The 15,320-nt window shown below is 44.4% G+C and overlaps 3 protein-coding genes and 1 long non-coding RNA gene across 4 annotated transcripts in view; 3 read left to right on the top strand and 1 right to left on the bottom strand.

The window, feature by feature from the left end:
* The window catches only part of LOC308466480, a 62,738-nt gene that overhangs the window by 16,495 nt on the left and 30,923 nt on the right, over window positions 1-15,320 (top strand). The gene's annotated exons all lie outside the window — the stretch shown is intronic.
* The window catches only part of FAM162A (family with sequence similarity 162 member A), a 178,003-nt gene that overhangs the window by 134,980 nt on the left and 27,703 nt on the right, over window positions 1-15,320 (top strand). The window lies entirely within an intron of this gene.
* LOC308466468 (cystatin-B-like) lies at window positions 489-6,321 on the top strand. Its single transcript, XM_080987277.1, has 3 exons — window positions 489-645; window positions 4,430-4,531; window positions 6,091-6,321. The coding sequence occupies exons 1-3, from the start codon at window positions 580-582 to the stop codon at window positions 6,217-6,219; spliced, it is 297 nt and encodes a 98-aa protein (XP_080843403.1). The 5' UTR covers window positions 489-579; the 3' UTR covers window positions 6,220-6,321.
* Window positions 6,343-11,921, bottom strand: LOC308466469 (cystatin-A-like). The gene is made up of 3 exons (XM_080987278.1): window positions 11,755-11,921; window positions 9,636-9,737; window positions 6,343-8,013 (listed from the first exon to the last, which is right to left on the bottom strand). Exons 1-3 carry the CDS (start codon window positions 11,818-11,820, stop codon window positions 7,885-7,887), a joined length of 297 nt encoding a protein of 98 aa, XP_080843404.1. The 5' UTR covers window positions 11,821-11,921; the 3' UTR covers window positions 6,343-7,884.

The raw sequence follows: 15,320 nt of genomic DNA, 5'->3' as shown, positions 1-15,320 counted from the left end.
ACTTGTTTAGCCCGATTCCAGATCCACAATAGGATAACGACACCGGATCCCATTACTTGGTCCCTGTCGACCTCGCCCTTCTCCCAGTTCGCAACATTAACCGCCGGCCACACACTTGCAAGGCTTTGCAAGCCGCGCGCGCGCTCCTTTGCAACCGGCTGCCTTTGTTTTTGAACTAGCAGGGCCGTTTAACAATAAATGCAATAAATAATCGACACCAATCGAGGTCTGGGTTGGGCAGAGCATAAATCCGGGAGTGCGTGGAGGGATTGCAACGCAATGCAATGCAATGCAATGCCCGGTCACATTTTGGAGCGAAATCCGGGCTTTCTTCTCGGATTTCTCTGCGTCTCTCTCTCGATCTTTTGGGTTGAAAAAAAATGGCTTCTGCAGCGCTGAACGAGAGAAACCCTCTCTTCCTTCCTTCCTTCCTGCGCTGCGTCAGTCTCCTCCTTCCCTCCCTCTCTCCCTCCGCCTGCCCAGCTGCATCATTTGACCAGCTGACAGAGGGGCGACCAGTGGCGAAGGTCCTCTTTGCGCACCGGAGTTTCGTTTTTACGCGCAAGGCGCTGCCCGAGGATGATGTGCGGAGGGACCAGCGAGGCCAAGGCGGCCACGGCCGAGACGCAGCAAATCGCCCTGGAAGTAAGGAAGGGAGCCTCCTGGCACTTTGACGCAGCTGGAGAAACCTCTGGAGGGGGACGGGGGGCTGGCTGGGTGGATGGATGGATGGGGAGGTGGGGAAGATGAAAGCGCAGCCTGGAGAGAGTCGCTCCCTTCCTCCTCCTCCTCCTCCTCCTCCTCCAGTGCCGCTTGTTCCTCGGCTTCCCAACATCTGGCATGAAAGGCGAGGCACTCCCTTCTCCGCTTCCTCCCTTGGCCCGGGGGCTCATGAGGACTAGCCGCCCCCTTCGCCCACAGAAGTTCTGTAGTCGTCGCCATGTTAGTCCAGGTGCCAGAGAGGTCAACCTGGAAGTGCTGACGCGCGCAGAACAACATATTTGTTGTTTCCATACCTCTTTCACTGATGCTCAGGTGCCGAGCATGTCGCTCCAAGGTTTACTCTAATACTAGGCGCATTTTGGGCAATTTCCCCAAAACGAAAAGTTGTGCATGGTGAAGGAAGTTTTTGTGCGCTTGGGCAACTGGGGTTTCATTAAGGGGCTGGATAGATTTTAGAAAAGAAATGGAAGGAAGCACTTCGGAGCGGTGCATTGGTTTAAAAGTACCTAAACCAGCCCCCCCCCCCATATTTTCGGGGACTACTGCTTTGACTTATGGAGTCTTCCTTATCCAAAGCAAAAGACGGTGTTGAGATTGGTTACTTAGTCTAGTTCCTTATTTGTCCTTCCCAGGACATAGTGAAGTGGAATTAAGTGAGCAGCCTCAGTTAAGAGTAGGACTATATGTGAACCTGCATCCCAAAATAAGTTTGGGCTCCCCCAAATGATAGATCAACACTTCCAAGAGAGCATTCCCCACAATATGCATAACTTTAAAAAAAGGGGGTGTGTTTTTTTAACATTAAAAATACAAACAAAACATGATCAAAGTTACAAAATACAGGAGTAGCACAGAGGTTGTGTTTTCCAAATAAGCAGAGAGCAAATAATGTAGAAAAATAAAAACAGCAAAACGCATAATCAAAGCCAAATTTCATGATGTGGGGAGGCAGGGCATTGTTTTGTATATGCAGATTTGATAAATAAGAAATGAATTCCCTCCAAAAGGTGCAGAAATGCTTTGGGTCTTCCTTTCCCTTAGAAACAAGCATCCACATAAGAAATTTGTTTCTTAGATTGGAAACTTGCCAGATTGGAAACTTGCCGTTTGATCATCCCACCTTAAAAATAGCAAGGAGGGCGTTTTCCATGAGTCAGCCTTGCACAGCATTTGACTCAGTGCTTCCTTGTGGTTGAAGTTTCCCAATCTCAAAGTGGACTTGCCCTAAGTTATGGAGATATATAGCAATGGGGTGGCTCAAGGCTTATTTCAGGGGCACAGGAGCATTTCTGGTTCCTTACTGGGGGGCTGCTCATTCAGCTCTGTTTTGAACCAACATCACCCTCATCAATGAAAGAAAATAAGGATTTGTGCAGTTTAAACTGTTCTTTTAGATCCTGTGATCCACCCCCCCTGTAATTGCTCAGATACTTGGAACTTTGTGGTCACCACGTTCCTCTTTCACTTCCTCTATCCCTCCTTGTAGTTGCATATTTTCCATTCTCGGTTACTTGGAACTGTCTGGGACATTTCATCCGGAGGCAACTCATAACTATGATCCATCCACAAGTATCCACAGGGCTCAGCTTTTCTGCTAGGTCTTCTGCTGGTCTAGAGCAGTTGCCTAGCCTTAATAATAATAATAATAATAATAATAATAATAATAATAATTTTATTATTTATACCCCGCCCATCTGGCTGGGCTTCCCCAGCCACTCTGGGCGGCTTCCAAAAAAATATTAAAATACTGTAATACATCAAACCCTAAAAGCTTCCCTAAACAGGGCTGCCTTCAGATGTCTTCTAAAAGTCAGATAGTTGTTTATTTCTTTGACATCTGCTGGGAGGGCGTTCCACAGGGCGGGCGCCACTACTGAGAAGGCCCTCTGCCTGGTTCCCTGTAACTTGGCTTCTCGCAGTGATGAATGAGCAGCAGAGGATGCATTGTGTGCTGTCTGCACGGTTTATATTTCTTTAGTAATGCAGATATTCTGTTTCTGATGCCTAATCGCATGATTTAAGATTTTAATATAATGTGGAACATGACTCAGGAATGTGTCTGCTTCCTCTAACCCTAACTCCTGCTCTTGTGTGTTCTTTCTCACTCATATAATCTCTGCACAAGGCTTGCAGATGCAGTTGGCAACTTCTTATTTGTCTTGCTTCTGCACCTTCATCTGACATGGAAGAAAATGAGCAAGCAAAGCTCTTTGTGCCACTTCATTCGTAGCAGCAGAATACCTGCGTGTCTGATCGCTCATTTCTGTCTGTGACAACTTGTTTTCTAATCCCCTTTGCTGAGGTTCTTAGGCTCTCAGTTTTGCCTGCTCTGCTCTTGATTCCCATCTGTGTGCACGTCATCTTACGATATGGAGTATATGAACTGCCTTTTTCAAAAAGTACTCTGTGTGAAGTCAGGTTGTGTCAGATGAAAGCTCTGCCTCTGTCAAGAGACGACTGCCTGTGCATGAGCTCCCTTTAGGAGAGTGCTGGGCAGGGACTAATGAGGTCTGAAATGGGTCCCAATTTGGCCCTCAAATTGCTCCCCACAAACAATCATGTGTTCTTCAGGTATGGACGTGGAGCTCCCGATTGTTCCTTTGCAAGCGGGACTCCCTGTTGGTGCTGATCAGCTGATAGATGTTGACAGGACACCCCACTGGGGTTGGCTGTGCTAGGGAGCAGTGTTAGAAAGTGAGATATGAAAGCTAGGAGCTTAACCTAAGTTATGGGCGCAGCAACAGAATGTCTAGGCACATTTTTTTAATAACAAGAATACAAAGCTAAAAATGAATGAACTGCAGCTAAAACATTATGTTCCTTTTTCACATGGTCTAGTGCTGGGACGTCCAACTCTCAATAGTCTGCAATCTACTCACAGTATAAAAAAAATTGGCAGTGATCTAGCCATTGTCGTTGGATGGGTAGTTGTTGAGCTTTTTTAGGAAGCCAAAGAATCTACTACGATCTACCAGGTACACCCTGCAATCTACCAGTATATCATGATCTGCCTGATGGTCATCCGCTACCCACCCTCCTAATATTCTTAATAGGGTCTCTTCCCAGTCTTGACAGAGTAGCTGGAAGTGGGGAGTCAGAAAATGGTCCTCCTTTCCTTCCACTCCGTAATTTTAATCTTCAATCTCAGGCACTGTGCTGCACCCAGAATTCAGAAACTGCTCGCACTGATGAAATTCCCTGTCGCAAAATGCGCCTTGGAACAGTGGGACATTCGAAAACTGCTAGGGCAGGCTTCCTCAACCTCGGCCCTCCAGATGTTTTGAGACTACAGTTCCCAGCATCCCTGACCACTGGTCCTGCTAGCTAGGGATCATGGGAGTTGTAGGCCAAAAACGTCTGGAGGGCCAAGATGGAGGAAGTCTGTGCTTGGGAGTTTCCTAATGCTGAGTGGGTTTGCTCTATTTCAAAGCAGCTAGGATTCTATTTTCCACATTGTATTATAGGTCATCTAAAGCGGGGGGAATGAGAGAGAAGTTTCCATGGGGTGGGGATACTGTCTTGACCAGTATCCCCATGGAGAGCAGAACTTTCCCAGCTCTCGGTTCTTCTTTCATCTCTACATCTAGTCTTTAAAACCTCTCCAGGCACAAATGGCAGAGATTTTTGCAGGCCTCACAATATTTTAAGCAGCAAACACATTCTAATTCCTCCTCCCCACCCCACACACCTTTTTCTGTTCCCAAAGGTGAAAGGACAAGTGGAAGAGAAAGAAGGCAGAAGCTTTGAAGTCTTTGACGCAGTTGAGTTTAAGACGCAGATAGTTTCTGGAATAAACTACTTCATCAAGGTACCGTATATGTCTGCTGTTTTTGTTGTTGTAAAGCACACATTCGCTCTTGTGGCTATCAAGTCAAAACATTCCAGACCCTCCATCTCCCAGAACCCGGCAAGCCTTAAAAGTAGGAGAGCAAAGAGCTCAAAGACAGAGGACCTGTAGCAGCACCCGTAGAAGTGATGAATGAGGAAGTGGGAGAGATGGGGGCGTGGAGATTCACCCGGGACAACAACATTATCCAAGAGGCTGGGTTCTATTAAGGAGCTGGAATTCTACTCTTGCCTTCTCCCCAGCATACTGCTTTTAAATGTGGAGATAAATTATTTTGGATGGTGGTAATAGCGTGACGCGGGCGGCGCTGTGGGTTAAACCACAGAGCCTAGGACTTGCCGATCAGAAGGTCGGCCGTTTGAATCCCCATGACGGGGTGAGCTCCCGTTGCTTAGTCCCTGCTCCTGCCAACCTAGTAGTTCGAAAGCACGTCAAAGTGCAAGTAGATAAATAGGTACCACTCCAGCGGGAAGGTAAACGGCATTTCCGTGCGCTGCTCTGGTTCGCCAGAAGCGGCTTAGTCATGCTGGCCACATGACCCGGAAGCTGTACGCCAGCTCCCTCGGCCAGTAAAGCGAGATGAGTGCTGCAACCCTAGAGTCGGCCACGACTGGACCTAACGGTCAGGGGTCCCTTTACCTTTTAATAGTGTGAAAGAGAGTTCAGTCATTTGATTCTCCCCCCACCGTCTGAACTGTTACATCTGCTACAGAAATTTATTGCTTCACTGAGAATTAGGCCCCATTTACTAAATCTTGGTTTTCATTCTAACAATAACAGCAGTAATGCATCTGTGCTGATACTGCCGTTTGCACCCGTCAAGCAATCATTTGTGTTGGTGCTGCTGAAGCCTCAGAGAACTGAGGGATTTGATGATTTCCCTGAGGAACGTTAGGCAGATGAATCCTTTAGGACAGAGTAGGCTAAACAGGAGCTCCTGGCATTTGTTTGGCGTCACGGAGATGTGAAAAGCAATCCTTCCATAGGAAAGAAGCTTGATTCCTCCTCCCCTTCCCAACTACAGTACAACTATAATGAAGCGAGACGAGCGCTGATGCCTAAGCTATACTGGATGACCTTTCCCCTAAACGGCCTCGGTCCAGTATACCTGAAGGAGCGTCTCCATCTCCATCGTTTTGCCCGGATGCTGAGGTCCAGTGCTGAGGGCCTTCTGGCGGTTCCCTCCCTGCGAGAAGCCAAGTTACAGGGAACCAGGCAGAGGGCCTTCTCAGTGGTGGCACCTGCCCTGCGGAACGCCCTCCCACCAGATGTCAAAGAGAACAACAACTACCAGACTTTTAGAAGACATCTGAAGGCAGCCCTGTTTAGGGAAGCTTTTAATGTTTGATGTATTACAGTATTTTAATATTTTTTCAGAAGCCGCCCAGAGTGGCTAGGGAAGCCCAGCCAGATGGGCGGGGTATAAATAATAAATTATTATTATTATTATTATTATTATTATTATTATTATTATGCCTTCACTTCACACAATTTACAGGCCCCTTTTTCTTCCTTTCCAGGTCCACGTTGGCAATGATGAGTTCCTTCACGTGAGAGTGTACGAAAGACTCCCTCATGAAAACAAACCGCTGGAGCTCACCAGTTACCAAAGCAAGAAAGCAAAACACGATGAACTGGCTTACTTCTAAGCAGTTCTGCAGAAGCCTTTCTCTCTCTGCAGTTTTTTTACTCAGTTGAAAACCGGTGTTTATTTTGCCAAATGCAAATGATCTTTCTTTCTTTCTTTCTTTCTTTCTTTCTTTCTTTCTTTCTTTTAAAAAAATAGCATCGTGCTTTAAAATTGTAGTAATGTAGCCATGCTTTGATTGTATTAATTTTTGTTGCGCACAAGTATTTATGTGCTACTTGTGTGTAAACCTTAAGCGCATAGATCAAGGACTGGGACTGTGCTTTTTACCTCACGCTATCACCTCCCCCCCACACACATGTGTTTAGCAACATTTTGTATGAGCAGAAAGCCTAATTCATGACACTTGACTAATCAGGTGTCCCAGTTGTGGAGACCGCCTACTCATGAGTAGGAGCGCACATATTACTGGGATTTCTGCTCACACAACCATGACCATGTGGTTACTAAAAAGAAAAAAGAGGAGGGGGAAGACACTGATTGGGCTAAAACCAGGTCCCAATCCTCTATGCGCTTATGCCTAACATGTGAGCAACATCTGAATAGGGCTACGTAGTCATTATATGCCCAATAATTCATCTGATGTGCATTCATTTTTGTATACCACTTCTTTGGAGCCTTCTCAATAAATCAAGTCGCTTGCTTAATAAAAAATATTCCCATGTTATTAGGGGAAACTTCGTAAGTGTTGAAGGCCTAGTTCAACTCAGCTCTTCATTAGGTTGGATGGTAACTGGGAAGTGGGTGAAGACTGGCTGATGGTGTCTGGATCTGGCCACAGTAGTTAAGATGGATTGTCGTGGGCATAGCCAGGATTTTTGTTGAGGAGAAGGCAAAAAAGTTGTCGAACTTTTAGGGGAGGTCACCCCCCAAGGTTACTGAGCTTTTTTGGGAGATCATGGGTAAAGACATTACGAGGGCAGGCTTCGGACTAGGGGTAACTGGCTTCTGCGATGGGAACAGAACCTCAGTTAGTGTTGAGTATTTTTAATGCTTTTCAATAATTTTTGAGGATCTAGGGGGCAGCTGCCTGCCACCTCCCCTTGCCTACACCCACGTGGACTGTAGGAGGTGGTAGCGGAGATTCGAATGAGGCTGTGCAGGTTTCAGAGTGTGCCTATGGCTGCTGACAAGGATCACAATGGTTGTTCCTTCATATCTGAGAATACTAGCTCTGTCTTCCACACAGTACTTGAAAGAGAAGCTTCTTCCCTGCATGTATTTCCTTGAAAAACAAAAACAACCAACTGACTACCTTGTTTGGGTGAAGCAGGAAAGAGTGGACAATCTTTTTATTTATTTATTTGGATTTTCTATCTAAGACAAATGTTATGTGGGTCCCGTGAGTGTGAGGTAAGTTGCCTATGCAATCATACCCTTAAATTCCGGAGAGATAAATTATGAAATTGTGCCTACTGGCTATCGTTTGCCTTGTTTTCCGGGAAGCCTGTAAGTGCACAAAGTATACTATTCACTTTCTAGCCCTGTGTCTTACTAGTGGAAAAGGAGTACGAGGAATAAACGTTGCCATTACACAGAATACAATGCAGAATCACAACCTAAAACTTCCCAAACGAGATGTTTTATTTGTAGCTGATTTTGACATGTCAGTCTGCATCCTGTATTTGTTAAAAAGCACACACAAGATGGCAGCAGAATGGGCTCATTAGAAGTAGTTCAGTGGATCACTTGCTGTCTTCCCAGTCTGGTAAGCGGTCAAAGAAGGGGCTTCGTTCTTGTGAGGAAGGGGCTGGAAGACACGCAAGTGCAAATGTTCACCCTGGCCAACATCAACCTGTAGGGAAGAGAGAATGAGCCAGGGTTAAAATGTTCGATGTTAATTACTACCCGAGTTCACATTAACAATCGTAAAATGTGCCCCTCCAGCTACTGTTGGACTCCCAATTCCTAGCAGCCAGTTCAAAGTTTGGGGAGATTATGAAAGTAAGAGGCCGGCAGAATCACAAATTAGCTACTCCTGTGAGCAGCTTTTAGTCGAGGGAGGGAGGGTTGATTGGAACCTAAGGCAAAAGTAGCTTGCATAAAAAGAATTGTGTTAAACAGGAAGTGCACATTGCTTAGAGACCCATCGACTGGACAATCTACTGGCCAGCTTTGTACAGTGAGAGGGACAACTTTCTTAGGGTTTTACTGTAGTAACCAAATGAAAAGGTGGAAGGACTAGGTTAAAAATAAAAGGACCCCTGGACGGTTAAGCTTAAGAGTGGCTGGGGAAACCCAGCCAGATGGGCAGGGTATAAATAAAATGGATGATGATGATGATGTCCAATCAAAGGCAGCTATGGGCTTGTGGCGCTCATCTCACTTTCAGGCCGAGGGACAGACAGCTTTGTGGGTCATGTGGCCAGCATGACTAAACTGCTTCTGGCACAATGGAACACAGTGACGGAAGCCAGAGCGCACGGAAATGCCATTTACCTTCCCGCCACAGCGGTACCTATTTATCTACTTGCACTGGTGTGCTTTTGAACTGCTAGATTGGCAGGAGCTGGGACTGAGCAATGAGAGCTCACCCCGTCACGGGGATTCAAACCGCCAACCTTCCGATCGGCAAGCCCAAGAGCCTCAGAGGTTTAGACCACAGCGCCACCTGCATCTTACCCAACAGGCAGCACCAGGCAGCATTTCTCTCATTTTGAAGAACGAGTGAAGGGACGATACATGTCCATCTCTAAAGGCAAGCCAGCCTATTTTTAAAGTGATGCAAGAGCTTCCTGTTGAAGTAGTTTTAAACGGCAAAGGTATTCAATAATTAATACTTCAAAGCAAATATATATATATATATATATATATATATATATATATATATATGGCTTGATTAAGCTTCAATAAAAACTAGTGTGGCGATCACACACAGGGCCCCCAGACGTTTGACGGTCTATTGACCCTGTGCCGCCACTGCGATTGCTTTTTCCGCTGCCACCACCCCGTATCTCCCGGGGACACACGGAGTCCAGTCAGTTGTTAACACAACCAAATAATCAAGTTTATTTTTAAATGCAGGAACAAGCTTATGGTTTCAGTTAATTTTTCTCTTGTCAGTTTTTTATTCTTAGTTCCTAACAACTCCAAACAGATTATTCCAACTATCTATCTGACTCCACCTAACAATTCCTCTCACTCTCTCACAATGCAACTCTACCAACCCACACCTAAACCTCCCACTTCCTTCTTCAACTCCCAAACCTCAACCTCAATTGACTTTCAAAACCTCCCACTCTAACTTTTATTCCCCCCTTGCATTCTCACTGGCCAATCACATCACACCTATTTTAACCCTTTCCTTATGACCCATCCTAGGAGGCAAACGCCACAACTAGTTTTAAAAATGTAGACTTTTTAGAATAGAAAGTTCATTAATAAAACTCCCGATCATTTCTCAGTTGGAGCACTGACCTTAATGAAATAGTTTGTTCCAGCAACCACCTGTGTTTTGTACTCGACAGCAGTGAAAACAGTATAAACCTTGTTTTCCTTCTGTTCTATCTGAGATTTCATCTGAAATTAAAAATAAGAAGAGTTGTCATTCTTGGGCAGCAAAGAACTGAGCCAAAGCCACAGGAAACGGTGGGCGTTTGCATTGCTCCATTATTCATTTCATGTTTGAGAAATTTTGCAGACTCCCAAATCCATTTGGGACAAACGCAGAAACAGCCGCTGTTTCCAGACAAGTCCTGATCTCAGGCCAAGGGTGGACGCACGCACATGGCTGCCCTTCCCAGAGAAGCCAAACCTGCTTGCCTAGAAAAGAGACGCATTTTTGTATGCAACCAAACGCTTCTTGAGATGGAAGTTTTTATGAAGAAGAAACGCAGTAAAAATGGCACAAAAGGCTATATGACATTGTGGTCAAAATGCGTGGGCTGACTCAATACATTTGGCCATACCTAACAATTTAGTCTCTGAAAATATCATCATCAACCTTTATTACGGTCCAGAGACCCAACAAATCGTTACAAAGCAATACACAATTCATACAGCCTACCTCCAGGTTAAACAAGCATCTTGTTCAGAATATAGGGATCACTGGTTCCTGCAACCACCGATAAAAACTTTGCCACTGCTAATGTTCTAGTGTTTGTCCGGTCTTCCAATAGGAACCTGACATAGTGAGCCTCTGATTTTCCCGGGAAAGGTACCAGCAAGGGTAATATCAGTTCAGCCCTGGCTTGCTCATATTCTGCACAGTGCAACAGAATATGTTTTATGGAATCGATGTCTTGAGCACACGAGCAAAGTCTGTCCTGGTAGGGAACTCCTCTCAACCTGCCATCCAACACTGCAGAAGGAAAAGCGTTTAGTCTGGCTTTGGTGAAAAGCCTTCGATAATTTGGTACTGTCAGGTTTTTAATGTAAGATGTTAACCTAAAGACATGCCCATATTGTGCTCTTACTGCCAGCGGACTACAGACTGCGTTTGATCAAGATCGCAAGTCACTGTGTGCATTATCCCATAATCTTTGCTTTAACGTCTTTAGGGCGCCTTCATAACCCAGGTAGTACAGTTGGGGGGAAGGTGACAGACCAATAGAGGTGGCTTTTTTAGCCATGGTTTTCTGCCATTTGCTGACAAACTCCTAATTGGTCAGGTGTTGGTACAAACCCTTTCCTAGATCAAACACTGAAATCCTGAGCCAATGTTTTAGGGCAGCCCACCACGCTTTAGTTGAAATTGGGCATTCACCAGCTTCTAACAGAAGTATGGAGTTGGGGACACAGTTGGGTACCTGCAGCAGAGATCGCAGAAATTTTGCCTGAAAGCCATCTAGCTTTGGCAGGTCCCCATTATGCCAGACATTGGCAGCGTACAGGAGTTGGGAAACGGGTTTTGCGTTGAAAACCCTTCAGGCTGCTGGAACATATTTGCCGCCCTTTGTGAAGAAGAATCTGAGTATGGCTAGCTTTGTGATCTCTGAAAATATTAAACTGCTCCCCTAGAACAAATAGCGTTCTTTCAAAATAAAGCTACAAAGTCTCGTGGCATCTAAGTTTTTGTAGGCTAGAGTCGAAAAAAACACACACCACCTTACTTGCACTACAAGCAGTTTGTAAGCCTGTAAGGTGTCACAAAAACATATTCCATAATAACCTCCGAGCTGCCACAAGACTCTTTGTGACAGCTCCTATGGATTTTTATTTTACTTTATTTACAAAATAAAGGGAATCTGAAATCGTGAGACTATCAGCATTGATATTCATTTTCCAAATCTGGTCCCTGTGTGGATGACACAAGACAGGGGGTCTGTAGCAGGACAGGAGAGCAAAGAGTTGGGGGGGGGCTCAATGCCCCTCCCCATCACCATTAGTTAGAATAGGGCATTGTCACTGGCGCCACCAAACTTTGAGTCAAGGGAGGTTATTGATTCTGAAATAACACATGCAATCTGTAGCCAGATAAACAGGTATTCTTATTTCACAACTGAATGACAGCTACTAAATAAGGTGCGTTTTCCACATGATTTAATTTATATACAAAATATAAATTTGTCAATGTTTAATGGGCTCTTTTACTTACCTTGTCAGCCAGCTGCTGAACATCTGGAGTAGAAGGACTGGCATCTGTTAAGCCTCCAGCCATCATGGTGACAAGTCAAACTTGAAGGTGCTGAGAAGTCTCCACAGGCAAATCAGTTTAGTCGGGCGTATTATATACTCTAACAGTGTCACATGACTCTTATGTAAATGAATTTGAAGAGTCATCACCTGAGAATAAGAAGAAAGAGGTAGACTTCTGTTACAATGGGTTGTTACAGTATGGGGAAATACAAATTTAACATGATTTATCTCCCTGAACATGCAGAAGATAAGATTTCCACACAAGACAATCAAGCTTTTGTTTTGTGAGAGTTGAAGGGGGGTGAGGAATCTTCCTGACTCACCAGAAGCTTAACTTCTTGAGTAATGGACACATGACTGACTTTTGTTCTTTGGGACAGCACCTCTTCTTGCGTTGCTCAACCCAGAGTCAGATTCCTTGTTTCATTGGTTCAAGGCCAAACAAGAAGGGAGGACAGGATGCATGAAAAAGCTTGAAGGTCTATGAATTAAAACCAGTCTTCCTAAACCTGGTGCCCCTCCTGATGTTGCTAGACTACAACTCCCATCATCCCTGAACACTGGTCACCCTGGATGGTGCTAGTCCAAAACCTCTGGAGGACACCAGGCTGTTAAAGGAGGGTTTAGGTCTATGTAAATAGCAGCTGAAGGAGGGCTTGGCAAGTGAGGAGGTTCTATCTTTTCAGTGAAAACCATTCCCACCCCACCCACCCTGCTATTTGCTATGGGAGGGGGGAAAAACATACTAACAAAGGGCCTTCTCGGTAGTGGCACCCACCCTGTGGAACGCCCTCCCCTCAGATGTCAAGGAAATAAGCAACTATCTGACTTTTATAAGACATCTGAAGGCAGCCCTGTTTAGGGAAGTTTTTAATGTTTGATCTTTTATCGTGTTTTTATTGTTCTGTTGGGAGCCGCCCAGAGTGGCTGGGGAAACCCAGCCAGATGGGCAGGGTATAAGTAATAAAATTATTATTATTGTTGCTTTTTTCTGTACCAGTGCCCACTTGGTATCAGCCTGGCAAATTACAATAGCTGACCTGTTTGATGTAGCCTAAGAACTAAAATGAGGTCCATGAAAACCCACATCTAGGACTTTTGAAGTTATGTATTGGGAGCTGCAGTCACTGGCTTTCTATGTGAAGTTTCAGTGTTGCCCTGGATATGGATCAAGGGGCAGTTGTTACACATTTTATGTCCTATGAAACAAATGGCTATAGAATGTGAAGAGCTGGCTTGTGTTTCTGTTACCCTACAGAAAACCCTAAATTAAGATGACCAGTCTTTTATTTAGAAATACTTAAATATTAATTACTTAGAAATACGTAGAAATGGGGGGGGGGGTGCTGCATGTGGCAATTTAAAAACTAAGTGATTTCTCAGCACAATCAGATGCTGGTTACCTGCATCCTTCAATAATTTTGGGAGTCTTCAAGGTGCCACAAGAATAAGGCTGAAATCCTGTACATAGGTGAGTTCAGCGAGACTCTTCCATCCCTGTGTACATAGATTAGGACTGCGCTGTGCATTTAAATAAACTGGGCATTCCTATCCTCTTTGTGTTTACTGAGAGGCAAGGCTAAATCTTCTACATTGCGAAAGATTCAAGCGCTTTGGTTACCATTTCGCAATACCACAGATAATTAAGTTCTTTCTCTGTGCGTGTGTGTTTTAAAAAATCAGACTTCAGGCAAATTTAATAGTATCTGAAGAGTAACGATTGGGCATTATTTAAGCAAGCAATTCCGAGTGGAATCTATACATCAATGACATTAAGCATTGCATGAAAGACAAGCACTGAGAATCATTAAAAGGAAGAAGGCACAACCTGCCAATGGAACTGTGAAACAAGTTTTTTGGCCTAGAATCACAGGGTTTTTTTATTTATAATGTTTACATATTCCCTCTAAGGAACTAAGGATAGCACCCTCCCACGCCAATTTATTTGTACCACCAGCCTGTAAGGAAAGTTCAGCTGAAAGAATGACTGGCCTAAAGACAGGCCAGGGAGTTGTGGCTGCATGGAATTTTGGCCCCGGATCTCCTTAGTTATTTTCTTTTATTTTATCACTATTCCACCCTGGCTTTCCTGAAGTGAGATTGCAGAGTACTTGGTCCAACTCCACCTCAAGGCAGCTTCTCACTGACAGGTGCTAGGCCAACTTTGAAAAAGGTAGATATTATAGCCTCCAACCAGTTACCTTCTTAACTTCAGTTTTTCTATACATAGATGGAAATGGAGGACACTACTAAGATATATTTGCATGCTGCTCTTAGCCATCAATAGCTTTTGTCAACTTGGTCTAAATCAGTGTTTCTCAATCTTGGGTCTCCAGCTGTTTTTGGACTACAACTCACACCATCCCTAAGCTAGCAGGACCAGTGGTCAGGGATGATGGGAACTGTAGTCCAAAAACAACTGGAGACCCAAGTTTGGGAAACACCAGTCTACATAATTGAACTGAGGGAAAGTTGGTTAGTTTGTTCTAGCTGGGACTTGAGAAGAGAATGCCTGAAGCAACAGCACACAGGGAGGTAACTTGGAGGACAGCTTCCCTTTTTGGTGCTTTTCTATTGGGAAAATTAGACCCCACCCTCATGCTTTTATGACTCAATGGGGCAAGCACATGATTAACCAACATGGGTGTTCTTGTCACATCTTGTCTGGCCCAAAGGTCATTCCAAATAGAAAAACCCAGGACTAGTGCATAGTTTTAAAATAAAAAAAAACCCTCAATGCTGATAAAAGCTAAGCAACTTTTAGGCATTAAGGAAGTGAAGGGGGAGGGTTTGAAAGTGTCAGTAGGGCCAGACGCCCCCCCCCCCCGGACACAAAATAAGCCTTTTACACTTCAATCTTCCAAAATGCTGACAGCTCTCAAAACTTTGATATTTTGGCCAGGGTGGTTGTGATAGGGTTCTGCAACAGTAAATTCTGTATTTTCCCATTTGATGGAAGGTAAATTGTCAAAGGTGACCTTTCCTAACTGTAAATGATAGTTTAAAAAAAATATTACCACATTTTAGAGAAAGTTCTCTCATTTTTCAAAACAGGTAAAATAAAAAGCACCCTTGTGATGTTTTGCAATATGTGTATTTTTAAAAAACATAACCAGGGCTGTCAAGAATTCAGAGAAAGCAGAACCTGTTATGGGCATTAAAGCCCAATGTTAGAGGTTTTGTTTTATTTTCCCTCTGTCACTTTGGATCCCCAGCAGCCACAACAGGATTGAAGTCTTTCAGCTGTTTTGCACATAAAAATGCAGAAAGTGAGGAACCATGAAATAAGTAAAGAACCAAAAGATAAAACTCTTTAGCTTAGGAAATCAAGTTCATCGGCCTGGAGGCTATGTAGACACCAAGCAATTTCATAGCTTGTCAAAAGAAAAAGACAAGACGGCCACATGGCTCACTCGCAACATATCACATCACATGAAACTGGGAAATGTGGGAAGGCTCCAGGATTGTGCTCATTCAGAATGGGAGCCCGCCACATGCTATCAAGAGGACACACTCTATCGCCCC

This window comes from Podarcis pityusensis (assembly GCF_964106645.2).
Source record: "Podarcis pityusensis genome assembly, chromosome: 17".
Classification (NCBI taxonomy): domain Eukaryota; kingdom Metazoa; phylum Chordata; class Lepidosauria; order Squamata; family Lacertidae; genus Podarcis; species Podarcis pityusensis.
Note: the sequence above shows the minus strand (reverse complement) of the source record. Positions and strands in the feature narration are given on the sequence as shown.

Excerpts from the sequence above, each read along its gene's own strand:
- LOC308466468 (XM_080987277.1), top strand. The coding sequence starts at position 580 with ATGATGTGCGGAGGGACCAGCGAGGCCAAGGCGGCCACGGCCGAGACG. Across the intron at positions 646-4,429 it reads CGCAGCAAATCGCCCTGGAA|GTGAAAGGACAAGTGGAAGA; the intron begins GTAAGGAAGGGA and ends CTGTTCCCAAAG. Across the intron at positions 4,532-6,090 it reads GAATAAACTACTTCATCAAG|GTCCACGTTGGCAATGATGA; the intron begins GTACCGTATATG and ends CTTCCTTTCCAG.
- LOC308466469 (XM_080987278.1), bottom strand. The coding sequence starts at position 11,820 with ATGATGGCTGGAGGCTTAACAGATGCCAGTCCTTCTACTCCAGATGTT. Across the intron at positions 9,738-11,754 it reads TTCAGCAGCTGGCTGACAAG|ATGAAATCTCAGATAGAACA; the intron begins GTAAGTAAAAGA and ends TTTTAATTTCAG. Across the intron at positions 8,014-9,635 it reads GAACAAACTATTTCATTAAG|GTTGATGTTGGCCAGGGTGA; the intron begins GTCAGTGCTCCA and ends TCTTCCCTACAG.